Source organism: Chrysemys picta, chromosome 3 (genome assembly GCF_011386835.1).
Source record: "Chrysemys picta bellii isolate R12L10 chromosome 3, ASM1138683v2, whole genome shotgun sequence".
In the NCBI taxonomy this organism is placed as follows: Eukaryota; Metazoa; Chordata; order Testudines; family Emydidae; genus Chrysemys; species Chrysemys picta.
The window spans coordinates 189,376,382-189,396,432 of record NC_088793.1 but is presented as its reverse complement, the minus strand read 5'-3'; the positions used below and the strand labels follow the sequence as shown (position 1 = coordinate 189,396,432).

Genomic DNA, 20,051 nt, shown 5'->3' with positions numbered 1-20,051 from the left:
TAATAAATTTGTTAGTCTCTAAGGTGCCACGAGTACTCCTGTTCTTTTTGCGGATACAGACTAACACGGCTGCTACTCTGAAACTAGTGGGTAGAATCATCTGTCACTGAATGTTGAATAGAGTGGAGTAGGTAGAATTGAGTACTGTTGCAGTTTGCCTTGCCAGAATCTATACACTTTTGGGATGTGGGCAGGGCATCTGATATGGTTTGATAGAAAACTGACTAGCTCTTCTTATTTTTAATTCTTCCCTGTGTTGAATTCACTAGATAGTTTGTCTAGTTCTAGTACACGTGACAAATACTGCAAATGGGTGATTAATGACTGCTAAACATTAGTGTAGGAATTTCTGACTCAGCTGGTCTAACGTTGAAGGAAATGGTCAGAAACAAACAGAAATAACAAAAATAGATAAAATCTAAAGTGAAATGTAAACCCTGTCAAGCATTGTTAAGTAGAAGGACAGGATGCATGGTCATCTAAAAAATTTTGGACAGTATATCTGTATATCAGATTCTTCAAGCTCAAGTGTGCTGCTCAGTGAAATTGTTGAAGAGCACTCATTTTAAAAGTGCTGAGCACCTGATAACTCCTGCTGAAGTTGATGAGAGATAGTTGGTGCTTAACACTCTTGAAAATCAGGCCACTTATTTAGGTGCTTCATTATGTGGTTTTAAAGCCTTACTCTAGCAACCATTTTTGAAAATCTTGCATAGCATTTTCAGTTACACTCACAAGAATCCTCATCCTTCTGTGTGTAAGATGTTTGCTAGCTAGGAGCACAAAAACTTTCCAACCACAGTATACTGTTGCACAGTTGGGTGCCTAGACACCATAGTGATCAGGTATATTTTAATTACATGATTTATAGAGATTTTACACTCTCTGCATGAAATACCTGGCATTAGCCAAATTTTGGCACAGGATACTAGAATAAAAGCAAGGTGAGGTAATATTTATTGGACCAACTTCTGTTGGTGAGAGAAACAAGCTTTCAGGCTACACAAAACTCTTCCTGGGAAAGGTCTGGGAAAAGCACTTAGGCTATGTCTGCACAACACAGTCGGCAGGCAAAATTTACGTTGCTCAGGGGTGTGACTAACCCCCCCACCCCCGCAAGCGACCTAAGTTATGCCCGCATAAGTGCTTGTGTGCACAGCGCTATGTTGGTGGGAGAGCTTCTCCTGTAGAGCATCTTCACCACACGCATTGCAGGGGCACAGCTGTATCAGTATAGCTGTGCTGCTGCAGTGCTGTAAGATACTCTACACTGGCAGAGTTACAGCGCTGGCAGTTACAGCTCCGCTCAGAGAGCGCTAAAGGGAAACCACTTTTGTGTGGTCACACTGTCAGCTGGCCGTGCAATAGCATGCTCACGCTTGCGGCACTTGTAGCGGTATTCAGAGCGGTGCACTCTGGGCAGCTATCTCACAGAGCATCTCTTCCTCTTCTGCCGCTAAGAGTTGTGGGAAGGCGGACAGCATCGCGGGGCATCCTGGGTCCTGTCCCAATGCCCCGTGATGCACTACTTTGCATCCCAGCAATCCCTGTGCTTCCATCCACATTTGGCACTATCTTTCAATGATTTGTGTACTGCGCACTCTGCTCTGCCTCTTCGGTCTGCAGGAATGGATCCCGCACTGTTGACCAATATGCTGCTCCCTCTCACTAACACGTGACGACTGGTACTGGAGTTATTCCTTAAACTACAGAGGCAAGAGCAGTTCGATATTGATCTCTCCACGCGTAGTAGCTACGACATGAGATTGCTTGTGGCATTCACAGAGGTGCTGACCACAGTGGAACACTGCTTTTGGGCTTGGGAAACAAGAACTGAGTGGTGGGATCACATAGTTATGCACATCTGGGAGGATGAGCAGTGGCTGCAGAACTTTCAGATGAGGAAAGCCACATTCATGGGACTGTGTGATGAGCTCGCCCCAGCCCTGTGGCACAAGGATATGAGAATCAGAGCTGCCCTGCCGTTGGAGAAGCATGTGGTGATTGCAGTGTGGAAGCTGGCTACTCCAGACTGCTACCGATCGGTCTCTAATCAGTTCGGGGTGGGAAAGTCGACCGTTGGACTCGTTTTGATGGGCCATTAATCACATCCTGCTCCAAAAGACTGTGACTCTGGGCAACGTGTGTGACATTGTGGATGGCTTTGCACAAATGGGCTTCTCTAACTGTGGAGGGGCGATCGATGGCACACATATTCCAATTCTGTCACTAGACCACTTAGCCACCCGAGCACATTAATCGGAAGGGGTATTTCTCAATGGTTCTCCAGGCGCTTGTGGATCACCATGGGCATTTCACGGACATTAACGCAGGCTGGTTTGGAAAGGTGCATGATGTACGCATCGTTCGGATCACTGGTGAGTTCAGGAAGCTGCAAGCAGGGACTTTCTTCCCGGACCAGAAGATCACTGTAGGGGAAGTCGAAATGCCCATTGTGATCCTGGGAGACCCTGCCTACCCCTTAATGCCGTGGTTTATGCAACCATACATGGGGAACCTTGCCAGCATCAAGGAGTGGTTCAACAACAGGCTGAGCAAGTGCAGAATGACTGTTGAATGTGCCTTTGGCCATTTAAAGACCCACTGGCGCTGCCTATATAGGAGGCTGGACCTGGCCAATGACAATATTTCTATGCATATAGCCATGTGCTATACGCTCCATAATATTTGTGACGGGCAGGGTGAAAGCTCCACTCAGGGCTGGACCGCTGAGGCTCAGTGCCTGGAGGCTGAATTTTAAATAGCCAGAGACCAGGGCTATTGGTGGTGCGCAGCACGGGGCCATAAGTATCAGGGATGCCTTGAGGCAGCAATTTGAAGCTGAAAGCCACTAATATTTGTTGCTATGCTCGGGAGTGCAGTGCTTGTAATGCTAGGAAGTGATTGTAATTGGTGCAGACGATGCACTATGAAGGTTTAAGAAAATTGCCTGTTGCTTTGTAGGACTCTGTTTGCTTTCAATTAATGGAATAAAGATTGCTTTCAAACCAACATAATTATTTTATTAAAAAACAACAACCAGAGGAGGGAGACAAACACATCAGCACTGAGAGGGATGGGGGAAGGGAAGGTCCTAGGAGGAGGTGGGGTACCAGGTACCAAATTAAAGATTTGTTTATGTCCAGGTATCCATTCCAACCGTCTCCTTTGGAGTACAGTGCAGGAGGTACTGTACTTCAGCAGGGCTAAACTGCAGAGGGATGGGTGTTGAGTGCAGTGCGTACTGGGAGTCTGCAGTGCTGGACTGTGATGGGGGAAGAGTGGAATGCAGCAGGTACAGACTGGAGCCAGGAGGTTGATAAGAATGTGTTGGCGGTGTCTGGGGGGCGCATGGGAAAGAGTTTTGCGACAGCGGCTGCAGGGGAGGGCAGGCGTGGAGCTGCTCGGTTTGCAGTGCTAGTAGCACCTGGAGCATGTCCACTTGGTGCTCCATAACGTTTAAGAGCCGCTCCATGGCTTCATTCTGGCGCGTCACGTTCTCCTTTCGGGCCCACTTCTCGCTGTCCCGCCACTCCTTCAATGCTTTTTTTCAGCCGCTGAGTGCATTATGACATCACGCAGAAAGTCCTCTTTAGTTCTTTGTGGACGCTTTCTAATTCTGCGCAGCTGTTCAGTCGGCGATAACAAAGAGGGAGGTTGGGCTCCCAAGGTCATATCTGTGAAGCCAAAATGCAACATTTTACAGAAGTAGTATTGTTTGCAACACACAGGCCGTGACTACACTCGAAACTTCAAAGCGCTGCCGCGGGAGTGCTCCCACAGCAGCGCTTTGAAGTGCGAGTTGGTTGCGCGCCAGCACTGGGAGAGAGGTCTCCCAGCGCTGCAGGTACTCCACCTCCATGAGGGGATTAGCTTACAGCACTGGGAGTGCGGCTCCCAGCGCTGGAGCACTGTTTACACTGGCGCTTTACAGCGCTGTAACTTGCTGCGCTCAGGGGGGTATTTTTTCACACCCCTGAGTGAGAAAGTTGCAACGTTATAAAGCGCCAGTGTAGCCATAGCCACAGACTACTGATTCAGTGATTTAAAACACAGCAACTATTCACATACGTATCACTAACTGGCTGACCCCAAGCAAGCACACATGAGCCACAAGACCCCCAAAATGGTGAGTAACCGCAGGGGCAGAGGAAATCAGTGTTCCAGGACTGTACTGTACACTGGGGATGTGGCTCTTGGGGAGAGCCGTGTGTGTGTGTGTGTGTGTGTGTGTGTGTGTTATAATAAGTACTGTCCCCACATTTTCCACACACTGTGTTCATTATGGAAGATATCTCGCTCCTGAGGGTTAGTAGGGAATCAAGGGAGGGTCTTCTCCAAGACTGCAGCTTCTGCTCTGGCCCTTATGTAGCTTGCCTGTGTGCAGCAATGGTCCCTTCTCTCCTCCCCTCCCGCCCGTGACGGCAGAGTGGCGTGGAAAGTTACCCTTAATGGGGCAAGAAACAAAGCAGCTCTGCCAAAGAACCTGCAGCAGCGGATTCCCCAGTATCTCCATGGGAGTTTCATGGAGATCTCTGAGGCAGATTCCCATGAAATGAGGGAGTCAATCAACACCCTGTTCCACTGCTCAAACTAGGCATGTGGTGGTGCGCACATCATACAGACACAAGCCTGCGTTCTGCAACCCTCCTGCCCCCAACAACTCGCTTCAGCAATTCCCAGAATCAAAGCCACTTACCAGGGATGACCTCTTCTTTTGCACTTCACCAAGTTCCGACAACTGTGACTGGCTAGCCTCCTCTGGGATAGAGAAGAGCTCCTGGCTGCATGCATCTCTGACCTCTGAGTCTTCCTCTGGGTCCCCCTCCACATTGTTGTCAAAGATTTCCTCCTCCTGGCCCGGTCCACTCTCGACTGGCATGCGAGCCACCGAAGTATCCACAGTGGCCTTTGCAGTGGAGGTGGGGTCGTCACCAAGTATTGCCTCCAGCTCTTTGTAGAACCAGCAGCTCATGGGTGCAGCATCGGAGTGGCGGTTTGCCTCCCACACCTTGTGGTAGGTGTTCCGCAGCTCCTTCACTTTGACCCTGCACTGCAGTGTGTCCCAGTCATGGCCCCTTTCTATCATGCATTGTGAAATCTGTCTGTAGGTGGTATAATTCCTACGGCTGGAGCGCAGCTGGGACTGAACAGCCTCCTCTCCCCAAATGCTGATGAAGTCCAGCAGCTTGGCATTGCTCCAAACGGGGGATCGCCTGGTGTGTGGAGCAGGCATGGTCACCTGGAAAGATGCGCTGAGACCACTGCACGCATCACCAAGCAAACAGGAAGGGGACTTTCAAAATTCCTAAGGAATTTAAGAGATGGGGCTTACGGTTGGTCATCTGAGGGCAGGGCAGTAGAGTTCAAACCGATGACCAGAGAGGTGAGAGCAGGCATTGTGGGACACCTCCCGAAGGCCAATTGCAGTGCTGTAATGGACAAGGGTGTCTAAACTAGCACCACGGTGCTGTAGCAGTAGTGTAGCTGAGCACAAGTGGCGCCATGTCAATTTCCTGGCGCCTTTGTTTAAAAAAAAAAAAAAAAAAAAAGCGCCATGCGCTGCGACGCTTTTATTTTACTTACCTGGCGGCGCTCCGGGTCTTCGGCGGCGGGACCTTCACTCGCTCCGGGTCTTCGGCGACATTTCGGCGTCGGGCCCTTCAGTGCCGCCGAAGACACCTAGAGCGAGTGAAGGGCCCGCCACCGAAGACCCGGAGCGCTGCCGGGTGAGTAAAAGCGCTGCAGTGGGTGGTGCCTTTTTTTTTTTTTTTTTTTTTTTTTTTTTTTTTTTTTTAAATTGCTTCCCCTGTTCCCTCCACCTGGCTATGCCACTGTGCTGTAGCCCCAGCGCAGAAAGCTGTACGCCTCTCATCGGCGTGTTTTTTTTTTTTTTTTTTAACAGCGTTGCAACTGTGCAATTTCTGCGCACTAAGTGGCTTGGCAGTGTGTACACCTCAGAAGTTACAGCTCAGAAAGCTGCTTTACTGTGCAGAAACTTGCCAGTGTAGTCAAGGCCTAGAGTGTCACAGCTAAATACAAGATTGAACAGATAGTTTAGCATAAGTAGTTAACACATATTCTAAGGGACTGTTCAAGGTGAAGTGGCTTATTAACACCCCTGTAGTCATAGGACAAAAAGGGGGGTTAGTGGGTTACAGATTGTTGTAATAAACCGTAAATCCAGTGTCTTTATTAAGACCATGATTTTTAGTGTCTAGCAAAGTTCTAAATTTATACTCCCAGGCTCGTCTTTTGAAAGTGTTGTGCAGGTTTCCTTTGAGGATGAGGACTGGTAGGTCAGATATGGAATGATTGCTTTGCAAGAAATGTGAACCCTAGGGGTGATAGTGGCTTTGTCTACATTACACAGCTTTTAGCGACACGGCCATGTCGACACGACCGTGTCGCTAATAGTCAGTCAGTGTAAACGCTGTTTGTCACCACTTTTGCGGACAAAATACTTCCACTGTGTATGAGCGGGGTTCTTGTTCTCAACAGGAGAGCGCTCCTGCCAACAACGAGCCGTTTACACTGCCACTTGCTGGGGCAAAACTTTTGTCTTGGGTGGGTGGGACATGGTTCTTTAAGCACCTGTGAACGACAAAAGTTTTGTCATTCAATTGGTAGTGTAGACAAAGTCAGTGTGTTTTTATCTTTTATTATTTTCCTGTGTGAGTTCATTGGAAAGTTTAGCGATCGTCTGGTTTCACCCACATAGTTGTTATGGGGGCAGGTAGTGCACTGGGTGAGGCACACCACATGTGATAGGCAAGTGTAGGACCCATGGATTTTGAAAGGTGTGTTGGGATGGGGTATGGATCATTGTAACTGTGGAGATATGTCTGCAGGTTTTGCATCTGTTGTTCTGGCACGGTCTGGTGCTGCTTTGAGTTGGTGTGTCCTGGTCTGAGGGGAGCCTGCTTCTGATGATGAGCTTGGAGACGTTGGGGGGTGTTTGAAGGCCAGAAAAGGGAGTTCAGGAAAGAGTTATTTCAGGATGGGGCCCCACTGAATGTGAGTTGTAGTTGTTTGATGATGCCCCGTATAGATTCCAGTGTGGGGTGGTAGGTGACAACTAGGGGTGTTTGGCGGGAGAGGGTTTTATTTCTGTATTGAGGCAGGTTCTCTTGGGATATTTGGGTGGCCCACTCCATAATGTGATCTACTTCTCCGATGGAGTGTCCTAATTTGGTATAGGCTGTTTTTGAATGTGTAAGATATATACTCTGGACTTTCTCCTCAGAGCATATTCTGTGGTATCTGAGTGCCTGGCTGTAGATAACAGATTTCTTGGTGTTGGGGAGATTATTGGATCTATGAAGGTAAGTGTGGTGATCCAAGAGTTTTGTGCTGGAAAAACCTCTGCAATATTATGTTACTGTATTCTGGCTAGCAATGCAGTTCCTATTCTAAGTCTGATTTTTCTAATTTGGTCCTTTAGGAACAAAATTTATGTTTGATATTTTATGTTTAATGTAGCAGTTAAAAGTCACATTAAATATTACATATGCCATTAACGACTTACTGTTTTTCTTCAGTATCTGACATCGAAGGTGGTGATGGATTGCAGCTCCGAAAGGAACATGCACTCAAGATATTTGCTTATATCAACTCCTGGACGCAAAGGTATTTTCATCAGTGTCTTTAAACTCATCATATTGGACCCCATTTGTTGTAAAAATTATGCGGGAAATAGAGTGAATGGAATAAGTAGAGTGAGTACAATATTGTAGTGTGACTAAAATGATGGGAGAATAAAGGAAATTCTGGCCTTCATTTACATGTAGCCACTTTTGTGCCCCATGTCTCCTGCTAGGTGTGTGTAGAACACACCTTTGAAGCACTGGCTGGCATTCCAGAAGCTGTTGAAGAACATAGCAGTAAACAGACTAAATGATAGTAATGAAAAATATTATAAAACCTTACATATGCTGTTGCTTAATGTGAACTATCCTGCCACATACATTTTTTTTCTAAAGAGAATGGGGGGAAAATCAAGAATTATTACTTTGAATTTCAGTGTCTTATGAAAAAACAATGAGGAGTCCTTGTGGCACCTTAGAGACTAACAAATTTATTTGGGCATAAGCTTTCGTGGGCTAGAACCCACTCTGAAAAGTGTTTTATGAGGATTTTTTCACAATATCTTGGTGTTGACTCAACAAGATGAACACATGCAGTCCATAGCTACCATTATAAAATACATAAATAATTTAAAACTCCCGAACAGTAGTTGGGACCGTGTAGTTCTCTGTGAGCGTCTGGAAATAAATGGGATGCCCACAGGGATTAATGAGGTCTTCAGTATTGGTGTTTGACATTGGAGTTTCAGTGTCACTTTGAATTTCCTGTCTTTGTTGGTCTGTCATATGCTTTGTTACTTAAAATATATTTAAATGTGAAACTTCCTTATAATTAGTCACTTTTTAAAAATTAAGATCAGTCTTTTTTTCTTACTATTTATTAGTTTCTTCTTTAATTTGATGGAGTCCAGACTTCTCATTTTTAGATATTTTAATTCTGAGCCACTCACTTTTTTATTTTGTTTTTGTTTGCAGACAATGTCTGTGCTGCTTCAAGGAGTATAAGCATTTGGAGATCTTTAACCAAGTAGTATGTGCGCTTATTAACTTAGTGATTGCCCAAGTTCAAGCTCTACGGGACCAGCTCTGTAAACATTGCACTATTAACATAGATTCAACATGGCAAGATCAGAATAACCAAGCCAATGAGCCACTGAATGTAGAAAGAGAGTCTCATGAAGAAGAAAATGGAGAACGACAAAAATGCATAGAGAAAAAGTTAGACTCCGCAAGAACTTGTATCCTGACAGAGGAAGAATCTGCAAAGAGCACTGATGCTTTTAGCTTATGGAGCACTGATGAGAAGGAAAAACTGTTGCTGTGTGTGGCAAAAATCTTTCAGATTCAGTTTCCTCTGTATACTGCTTACAAGCATAATACTCATCCCACAATAGAGGTATATCTTATCCTAACTTGTGCATATTTTGTTTTTTTGTGAAACACAGTGTAGTTATCATTGAAGGATAGACTCTGCTTGGGTGGTTGTAGTTTTCAAACAGGGTGGATGGGGATGATTCAGCTTTCCCACTGAATTCACTGGGTCTTTCCATTGACACTTTCTGGGAGATGAACCACTCCCTTAAATACGTTCTTAAAAGAATTCTTGATTGGTCTAGGTAAAAGCAGTTAATAAAATGTTGGATATAATTGCATAATGTAAGTTACCATATAGTCACAGTAGCAGGAAGGCAAAAAGGAACCATAATTACAGCTTCCTTCCAAAAATAATATAATGTAGTTTAATTGCTTTTTGTTTAAATCTATTGTTATAAACAAAATTTACAAACTAAAACTTGCATGAGACTACACTTTTTTTGCTGTTCTATCATCAACTGCATAACTGTTATAACTGCAGTTCTGCAAACTTGACTTCTTTCTTTATAAGTTTTTCATTGTGATGTTACTTTGTTACTGCTAAATATATATATTTTTACATAATTTATTTTGAAAAATGCACCCTCAGAACTCTTCTTTTACAAACTTTTCATTCCCAGATATAGAGGAAATGCTTTTGTAGCTATATTGGGGACCCTAGATGTCAAATTAAAATAATTTTGTTCTTAAAAAGGTTTATTTTTAGTTTCACCTGTGGAAATCTGTTCCTGACTAAACAGAGCACCTTCTACACTTATATTGAGATATGAGTATATTTGCCGTTGTTAAGAAGGCTTATACTGAGAAAATGCATGAGAAGCCGTTAATACATTTATGTGGATGTTACAAAATATTGGCGCATTAAAATACAATTATCCAAAACCACAAACTTAAAGCTGTGTCACTGCTTTGAGTAGTTAAGCTTTCGGTTTCACATTATTACACTATTTGCTCTTAACTTGTAAAGATATACGTAAATGATACATGATTTAGCATACGTGCTAGTGTGTTTGCATGAATTATATTCAGTCCTTGAATGAGTGGATCTCACCAGAATTGGCAATAAATGTTGGTTTAGTTAAAAATTATTAAACTGGGAAGAAGAGTGGTTTTTGTTTTGTTTGGGGCATATTTGAGTATCTTGCTATATTCAATATTCGATCATGTTGGAGTATAAATCTGTAAATTAAAATGTTAAACTGTGTTTACAAATATATGTGATCTCAAGTATATCTCTATTAATGAACCAGAGAATGTTAGGATTCCCAGTAAGACTTTCCTACCACATTTCAGCATGCCTTTATAATTCCTTTTAAACTTTATCATCATAAATAAATAGGTCTGTGATACAGCTGCCCACTAGTAGAGACCCGTGAGGGTAGGGTCTATCTTTTTGTCGTTCATACTGGTTAAAACTAATGTTAAAACTAAAGGGATTTTGCCTCTGTGCTTCATGGGGTTAAAAAAACTGAACTTGAATTTTTCTCCCTGCCTTCACAGGAACATGGCAGAAACAGCTCTGAATCATTTTTTTATGTATAAATAAACTTGCTTCACTTAGAGAGAAGACAACAACCTTCTTTTCTTTTTGGAAATATTTGTGTGTCTTATTTTTTGTCATTGTGCCAAGAAAAGTTAGAAATCTCAAAAGGGACATTGGCAGTATTTTTTTGGCTGATGTGCTGACACAGTGTAAGAAGACCAGCCGCTAACATAAGTTGGGTGGCTTCATTGTGGCTCACCAGTACTCTCAACAATATGACATCTTGAGTCACTGACCACTCAGATTAGCAAACACTTTATGCCCCGAATATATCAAAATCGTGGTCTGGAGAGAGAGACGAGAGAGAAGAAAACTTCTTTTGCTGTCTAGGCAAGTCAGAAAAAATGATTCCTACTTTCAGCTAGTTTCTCATACCAAATTTGTAATTTCTTCAGAGCAAGGATTAATATATCTGTGTTTGGAAATCTTCTAGCACATTTTGATTTCTACCACAATATAATAATGATAATGACTAAATCCTTCAGTGGGTTTATGGGGAAATGTGAAGTGTGGTCAGTCCTTCAGAATGTTCTGTATCAGGTATAAACTGATGCTCTTACCACGTACTTGATGGAACCTTTGCAGATACTCTCACATCTGGGAGAAGAGAGATTTCTAATGGGGAGAATTCCCTTCTGTCAGAAAGGGTCACAAAACTGCAATATCCAACAAGAACGAGAAAACAAGAAAAAGGATGATCTGTTGGTGTATAAGCCTACTGGGGACTCTACTGTCCTGCCCTAAATCCCATAGGTTAGGGGACGTTTCTACCCCTTGAATTTTTTTTACTAGCAGCATTCATCTCTATTATAGCAAATAAGAGGTAAAACTGGAAGAGACTAATGAGAGTTATCTGAGCTGAACAGAGAAAACATCCTGAAGGAAAATTTCATTTAGGAACCAGAAAGGGTGCAGCTGATGATGGATGCCAGCCCAGAATATTGGGAGCCCCCATAGGCATATTGACAGCACAGAGGACCTGGCCTTCCAGGACAAAGAACTGGCATATACATTTGTTGGATTTGAGGGCAATAAGACCTCTGGACAAGTACACTTTAGTTCAGACAAGTTTGTGGTCGTGGTCTGTTTAAAATCCACAGGGACCACAAAAACAGAATGATGATACGAGAGTCTACCCTGCTAATCAGAGGAAAAAATCTCCTTTCTAGTGAATCTCTGTGTGTCTTCGGTCACAAGAATACCACAATTGGACTTGGTCAGTTGGAAGAAAACCTGCTTGAGGGCATAAATCTTGAAGGAAGAAACTTACGTGGAAACAAACCTGTTTATCCCAATGAAAAAGTAATATCTGCTAACGTTCTTGATATCCAAAGAGAGGTCTTAGCTTGTGACACTTTTTTATCATATAGACATTCAGTCTTGCATATGCTGTTCATGGGACTGACAACTTTGACAGCAAAAACACTTCAAAAAAATCACGAGACCCAAACAAAGGTAATCCGGAGATCCATGAAATGGTTGAGATGCATGAGGTCTGCAGGCCTGGTGTGGCTGTCTGAGACATCTGTTAATTTTAATTGTCCTGCACCTAGGATCTTCTGTCAGCACTATTTGTTTATTCAGACTGAGATATGCAGAGAGTCTGTGAGATAGGTATTTCAGAAAGTACAGGATATGCTTCTGTCTAGAAAGGCATTTTTTCATTTTACTGGAAGTGATGACTTTCTGTAAGCCATGTAGAAGAAGAGACAAAAACACAAAGTGAGCTCCTGTTTTCCTTACCTTTTAAAATCCCTCCAGGCAGGACTAGACAATGAACTTTAAAGGAGTTAGCAAAACAGTCTTTAGCAGCTCAGTAGAGGTTAAAACAGTGAGGAAAGGCATCTGTCTACTTTATTTTTATGCTCCCCCAACATTTTGGCTCAGAATGAGGCAATTAGCAGCTGTGGTGGCAGTTCCCATATAACTCTTTTTCTAGTAGGATGAATTTTTTATAATTTTGTTCCCAAGGTTGTGTCCACCATCACACATCAATTAAGGTGTTTCACTTCTAAGGTTTTTTTGCCGCCTTTGGTTCTCATAGGGAACTCTCTTCTGTTACTTGGCTCAAAAGGTGACCTTGTGGAAATCTCAATGTCCTGAGTATTCCGTTTAGAACACCAAAGCAGGACTGTCAGGTTTTCAGGTTCATTCTAGCCAAGTAAGTCAAATCTTTTGTCTCTCCAATGCTGCAGAGATCTCTTGCCCCATTGTTTTCAGTGTTTACTCCAATATGGCTACTTCATAGGAAGAGAAGTCTTGAGACAAGAAGTATGCAAAGCAGCTACTTGACATTCCAGATAGTAGATAATGTTTTCACCTCTCTTAGACAGAATATCACTAAACTCTACGGGCTTAATAATCATAGACTTCCACTGTCTTTCAGCTGCCAGGTGCTAAGAGCAGTACTTTAACTGATGAACAGTTTCTATTTCCCTCAACAACTGATAATTTTCCCATGCATAATCTGTTTCTGGTAGTGGCATGGGCAGAGCACAGAAACACCCTTTTTCTTATCTATTGGCCAGAAAAATGTGTTTTAATACTTAAAAATAATTGACAAAGAACACTGTTGAGTGATGATTTGGAGTTCAACATGAAGGGGAAATATGTAGTATGTTTAGATTCCTATATTGTAACTTTAGTGAATAACTTAAAGTTTGATTCCATCACAACTAAAATACCCCCAGTAATGTAGTTTTAAATGATATTCTGGAAATTAGTCAATTTGAAATTAACTCCAAAAACTTCAGTTAAATTAAATGTTTAAAAACCTACCCTTCGCTCCCCTCACCCACCCCCCAAATTTAAAGGGAAATCGTGAACATGAAAACTAGTAAATTTTTTTTAAAGTAAAAATTAGTTTGATGGTGTTTCAGTAAGTTTTTTGGTTTCACAATCACATTTTACAATTTTTAAAAATGTTTTCTTGCTGTGTGAAAGATTCATACAAACAATACGGGAAATTGATTTAATGGGGGGGAACAGTAAAATAGACTGTCTACAAAATGCTATCCAGTGCGCAATGTAAACATATTAAAAGAAGTTATTAAACTCTTTAGTTATAGTAATCTTAAGTGTTACTTGCAACAATAATAGATTTAAAAATTGAGAGAAGGATGATTTGTAATTTGACAGTTTCCCTTTAAGGATACCAGATATAGGTTCTACAAGCTGTCAATTAGATATTTGTGTAAGAATGTTACAATTGGACTTGAAGTTTAATAAACTGAACTAGGATGACTAACTTTAAATTGTTTAGCTCTTGAATATTCATTAGGTTTATGATTATATGGTATATTCTCTGTTCATTTACCTATGGCAGTTCAGATGTTTGGGTACATTACTTTCCTGCTGGTAATGGAAACATCTGAATTGGTATAGAAGAACTCCAAGAAGGAAAACTATTAGGTAAGAAGTTTCCCCTTATGGCTGGAGCATTGTCCTGAGTTTATAAGTACATATTTATAAATACAATTAAAAAAATAGTTTAATCGGAAAATGCAAAAGTCAGTGTGGCAATTTTAAAATTAAAGAAATTTAAGCTGCTTGAGTTTTATAAAATTAGGTTTCTGGAGTGTGCATCATGAGTCTTTTGGTTTTGTTTCCTTCATACAATTTGTTTCTATTCCTACTGTTAGCTAATTATATTTATCTCTTTTTTCTTTTAAACCAGGATATTTCTGCCCAAGAAAGCAATATATTAGGGGCGTTCTGTGATATGAATGTAAGTCGTATATATTTCATTGATTCATAGACTTTAAGGCCTGAAGCGATCAAAATTATCATGATCATCTAGTCTGACCTCCTGCACATCACAGGCTACAAAACCTCACCTACCCACTCCTGTAATGCCTCCATAATCTCTAGTTGAGTTACTGAAAACGTCAAATCTTGATTTAAAGATGTCACATTACAAAGAATCCACCATTTACACTAGTTCAAAACAGTAAGTGACTAGTGCCCCATGCTGCGGAGCAAGTGAAAGCCCTCCAGGGTCTCTGCCTATCTGACCTGGGGGAAAATTTCTTCCCAACTCCAAATATGGTGATCAGTTAAACCTTGAGCATGTGGGTATGACCCACCAGCCAGACATTTGGGAAAGAATTCTCTGTAGTAACTCAAAGCCCTCCTCATCTAGTATCCCATCTGAGGCTGTGGGAGATATTTGCTAATAGCAGTCATGGATGGGTCATATGCTATTGTAGGCAATCTTATCATACCATCCCCTCCATAAACTTATCAAGCTCAGTTTTGAAATAAGTTAGATTTTTTTCCCCTGGAAGGCTGTTCCAGAACTTCACTCCTCTGATGGTTAGAAACCTTCATCTAATTTCAGGCCTAAACTTATTGATGACTAGTTTATATCCATTTGTTCTTGTGCCAACGTTGTCCCTTAACTTAAATAACTTCTCTCCCATCTTTGGTGTTTATCCATCTGTTGTATTTATAGAGAGCATTATGAGATACAATTGACATGTTTTCGGTGACTGTAAAATCGTCATATTTATTGTTTTATAAATGTATGATACATTGATATTGCTTATCTGAATTCTTACCTTTATATGTGTTTAGTTTTTTGTTTTCAATAGTAATTTGTTTTTCTTTTTAAATAAAACTTTTATATTCTTCTGTTTCTATAGGATGTAGAAGTACCATTGCACTTGCTTCGTTATGTTTGTCTATTTTGTGGAAAAAATGGCCTTTCGCTCATGAAGGATTGTTTTGAACATGGAACCCCTGATACATTGCCATTTCTTATAGCACATGCATTTATCACAGTGGTATCTAATGTAAGTATTGCCCTGAGTTGGTTATGTTTTTAAACCAAAATGCAACAAATATAAAGTGGGATAGACTAAGTCTGGGAAAATTTGAAGAAGAGAGCCCTGGAATCAGGAAAAAGTCACAATTTTCCCCTCATAGAGAGAAGAGTGTCTGGGGATTGCCCTGAGATCTGTTGGAGGAATAGTGGCATCTGTAGGATATCTTGTTTTTCCTTCTCTTCCCAGACATTCTGGTTGCAGCGAAACTAGGCTAGGACGGTATCCCTTGGTCACTGCTGGCAAGAACTGGAAGACTCTGGTAGAGGGAGTGGCATGAGGATGGGAGGGGATATCTTGCTCAGGAACATGGATGTAAAGGAAGACAGAATTTTGCCCATTAAATTTAACTGTAAATACTTAATGAGTGTAACTAAAATGAAATGCTGTATAATTACACTCTATGGGTAGGTCTACACTTACCTCCAGGTCCGGCGGTAAGCAGTCGATCTTCTGGGATCGATTTGACGCGATAAATCGATCCCGGAAGTGCTCGCTGTTGACGCCGGTACTCCAGCTCGGCGAGAGGAGTACGCGGCATCGACGGGGGAGCCTGCCTGCCGTGTCTGGACCTGCGGTAAGTTCGAACTAAGGTACTTCGAATTCAGCTACGTTATTAACGTAGCTGAATTTGCGTACCTTAGTTCAAAATGGGGGGTTAGTGTGGACCAGGCCTTTGATTTGATTCCAATATTAAATACCGCATATACTCGTTCATTAGCCCGTTCGTTTAAGCCGACTCCCCCCAAGATGTTTAGGTAAAAATAGCAAAAACTGCATGACCCTTTCATAAGTTAACCCTATATTTCAGGGGTTGGCAAACTTTGGCTCCCGGCCATCAGGGTAAGCCGCTGGCGGGTCGGGACGTTTTGTTTACTTGGAGTGTCTGCAGGCCTGGAGCCCCTCAGCTCCCTGTGGCCACGGTTCACCGTTCCCAGCCAAATGGGAGCTGCGGGAAGTGGCGCGCCATTTCCTGCAGCTCCCATTTGCTGGGAACGGCGAACCGTGGCCACAGGGAGCTGAAGCGCTCCAGGTAAACAAAACGACAATGTATTAGATATTCAATTCAATGATTCCATAGAGTTTAAAATCATCAAATTTTGGTGTAGACCTGTTTATAAGCCAACCCCCACTCTTTGATGAGTCACTTTTTTTTACCAAAAATATTCGGCTTATGAACGAGTATATATGGTACTTTGGATCAGATCCTGGGTGTTCCCCTCTCCCATATTCCTGTTACTCTCAGGTGCCACAGGGTCGCTGGAAAGCTGTTCTAAGTAGGCAGCTGAGATTTAATCTTTTAGAGCTGTGATTGGAAGAAAGCCAGCACTGGTGAGTCTACACCTGCTCCTGGTTTAGGGGGGGATTCTCAGATGAGCTAAAATGTAGAAGGACTTGGTTAGGAAATGCAGAACTCCCTCAATCTTGAGCTGTTGGTGTAGTCCTGAGAAGTCATTTCAGCTGACATGATTTAGAGTAGCTCCAAGGCTATAATTCAGGGGTTCTCAAACTGGGGGTCATGAGCTGTCAGCCTCCACCCAAAACCCCACTTTGCATCCAGCATTTATAATGGTGTTAAATATATAAAAAAAGTGTTTTTAATTTATAAGTGGGGGTCGTACTCAGAGGCTTGCTATGTAAAAGGGGTCACCAGTACAAAAGTTTGAGAACTACTGCTATAAGTTATACTGGGGTTGAAATCAGCTGCTGGCAGCTGCCAGAATGGGGAAATATAAAAATGCCTTTAAGTTGTTGTCCTTTTCTTTCCCGACCCTTCCCTAGTACTGCCTCAATTATAGCTCAGCCAGATCCTTTACCATGAATGTCACACTGACTTTAGACTTAAGTCTGTAAGTTAAACATAGATGCATAGATGTAGATTGTATTAGGCATAGTAGATTCCTTTTATATTTACTGGAATATATATATTCTTATGCAATAGTTCATTGAATTAGGTAGGGTGGTGCTTCTGTATGTAATGCTCTTTATTCAGCCAGGTGTAACAAAACATTTGATGTCTAAGGCCCTGCTTAATTCGCAATATTGCGGAAATTGCAGATCCTGCAAAATTAGGCTTCCACCTCAATTTTTATGCTGAATTCACGTGTACGTATGTTACATTTTAGCAGTCAGCCCTACTGACACCCCCACGCATGGCGGGGGCTCTCGCTGTCAGCCCTGGGGTGGTGGGAGCTCTCTTAGTTCTGGGGACCGCAGTTTTCTGTGTCTTGTCCACAACTCAGCTGCAATTATTTGACAGTCATCCCAACAATTCAAGTAGAGCCTTACTGATGTCTCTATTTATAATTACTATGGACAGTAATGCTGTTCCCTTTAAAATATAAGACGTTTGATTAATTATAAATGTGACAAATAATGGTCTTGGCAAGATAAATTTGCTAAATGAATTTTCTTTCACTTAACAATGGTACATAAGTTTAAATGTTTACTTAAATCCTTTCCCCTCGCCTTTCAGGATGGTGCACATATGCTTGATTGCTCATGAAATGAAATACTGAACTGCCTTTAAACAGAAGTGCACATTTACCATAGAAGTTTTGCCATCATTTTTGTGGAGAAAATCAAACACCTTTCTAGTACAAACCCAATTACTATGTGACTTTTTGTCCCATCCACTTCAGTTTATGGGTTTCACAGATAAATTAATGCAAGATTTATGAATGGCCCTGTGAATGATAGCCCAGTAAGCTAATTTGCAGGGTAGCTCTGCAGTCTCAGCTGTTATATTGTAATTGGTGTGTAAACTCAGAACTGTAGTGTAATGTTAGTTAAATGCATTTTCACAGTAGTAGCAGCTCTTGAGAATGGCAGTTAACCAGCTCTGATTGTAAAGTTTCTTAGGTACACTGAGTCTTGATTTTAATTTGGAGGCCTGGGGAAGGGTATATTGTTTTGTCTCCATAACCTGTCTAGCTACTATATAAGCGATTAAAAAATTGTTTTTCTGAAAACGATTAGATTATGGAGAGACTGTAATCCTTCCATAGTCAGGTTAGCAATAAGAGTCTCATAATAAACATTTTGGTCACCACCATCCTTGTATATTTAAAATAAAGATTCTGCTTCCAAATTTTACAGTTAATTCACAATGGCAATTTCATTTTTTTCTGAACATTTCAAGGAAATCCAGCAAGTAGTTTTTTTTCAGGTGAAGGCAATAAAAAATGTCTCCCTTTGGAAATGTTTGAAAATTGTCTGGTTCATGTTCCTCTGTATGGAAAACAGATCAAATATAACTAAGGATTCACAAGGGATATATCCATCATTAACTTGTGAACATTTTAGTTTTCAAGGCAATAAAATCCAATCTATTCTTAAGGGCATTAGTTAAAAATTAATGATATAAAAACAACCATACTGGGTCAGACCAATGATCCATCTAGCCTAGTATCCTGTCTTCTGACAATGACCAGTACCAGATGTTTTAGAGGGAATAAACAGAACAGGGCAACTTAGAGTGATCCTTTCTCTGTCACTCAGTCCCAGCTTCTGGCAGTTGGATGTTTAGGGACACCTAAAGTATGGAGTGGCATCCCAGATCATCTTGGTTAATAGCCATTGATGGACTTACCTGCCATGAACCTAATGTAATTCTTTTTTGAGCCTTCACAACATCCCACGGCAACAAGTTCCACAGGTTGACTGTGTGTTGTGTGAAGAAGTACTTCCTTTTGTTTGTTTTAAAGCTGCTGCCTATTAATTTCATTGGGTGACCCCTAGTTCTTGTATTATGTGAAGAAGTAAATAACACTTCCCTATTCACTTTCTCCACACCATTCTTGATTTTAAAGACATCTGTCTCATCCCCCCTTAGTTGTCTCTTTTCTAAGCTGAACACAGTTCCAGTCTTTTTGATCTCTCTTCATATGGAAGCTGTTCCATACCCCTAATTATTTTCTTTGGCCTTCTCTGCATCTTTTTTAATTCTAATACGCCTTTTTTGAGATGGGGGCGACCAGAACTGCACATGGTATTTAAGGTGTCGGCATACCATGGATTTATATAATGGTGTTATGATATTTTCTGTTTTATTATCTATTCCTTTCTTAATGGTTCCTAACATTCTGTTAGCTTTTTTGACTGCTACTGCACACTGAGCGATGTTTTCAGAGCTGGTTCATCCTGTGCAAAGATGTCCCGAGTAGGACATTTGATTTAGAAGTCCTCTTTAATCTTTTCATCTACACTACTGCACTTTGTGGGGCTGTGCACAGTGCTTCACGAGTGAGTCAGCAATGGCTACAGTAGGGAGCTACTGCCAGATCCAAGTGATGTGGTCCGTCATGGTGGAAGAGAAAGAGGCCAGTGAGTTGAAATACATCTGATATTACTGTTGTGCAGTACCTCAGGGTGAAGTGCTGTAAGGTTAGAGCTCCTGTTTGCCTCATTGCTTGGATGTTCAATTTCTGCTTTCAGAAATGCAGGATACACATTTTTTTCTCTTACTGAAAAGTGCACTGGGGATTGCAGGGGGTTTCCAGGAATTGATATTGTGAGGAAGAGAGCACAGACGTGTAGATCAGCTCTTTCCCTGAAGGTGTGCCAATATCAGAAATGATGTGGCTTTGCCTACCCCTTCCGATACAGACATGTACATATTCATGGATGTAGCTGGGATGCTGGGGGAGGAGGAGTTAAGGGTAGAGTGAGGATCGTGAGTAGGGCCAGCCTCTCGCACTAACTCCACAACAGTGGGTTGCCTCT

The 20,051-nt window shown here is 41.9% G+C and overlaps 1 protein-coding gene across 22 annotated transcripts in view; it reads left to right on the top strand.

The window, feature by feature from the left end:
• Positions 1 to 20,051, top strand: part of USP34 (ubiquitin specific peptidase 34) — a 280,867-nt gene that overhangs the window by 22,544 nt on the left and 238,272 nt on the right. For 20 of the 22 annotated variants that reach the window (XR_010599944.1, XM_042857217.2, XM_065589647.1 and 17 more), the window contains exons 2-5: positions 7,542 to 7,629; positions 8,562 to 8,982; positions 14,180 to 14,230; positions 15,147 to 15,296. Coding sequence is in view for 21 of the 22 variants with exons in the window: in XM_042857217.2 (XP_042713151.2) it covers positions 7,542 to 7,629; positions 8,562 to 8,982; positions 14,180 to 14,230; positions 15,147 to 15,296 (710 nt within the window). In the remaining variant the exon portion in view is untranslated. The remainder of the gene's footprint in view (positions 1 to 7,541; positions 7,630 to 8,561; positions 8,983 to 14,179; positions 14,231 to 15,146; positions 15,297 to 20,051) is intronic. The other 2 variants (XM_065589652.1, XM_065589650.1) reach the window with 1 other exon arrangement.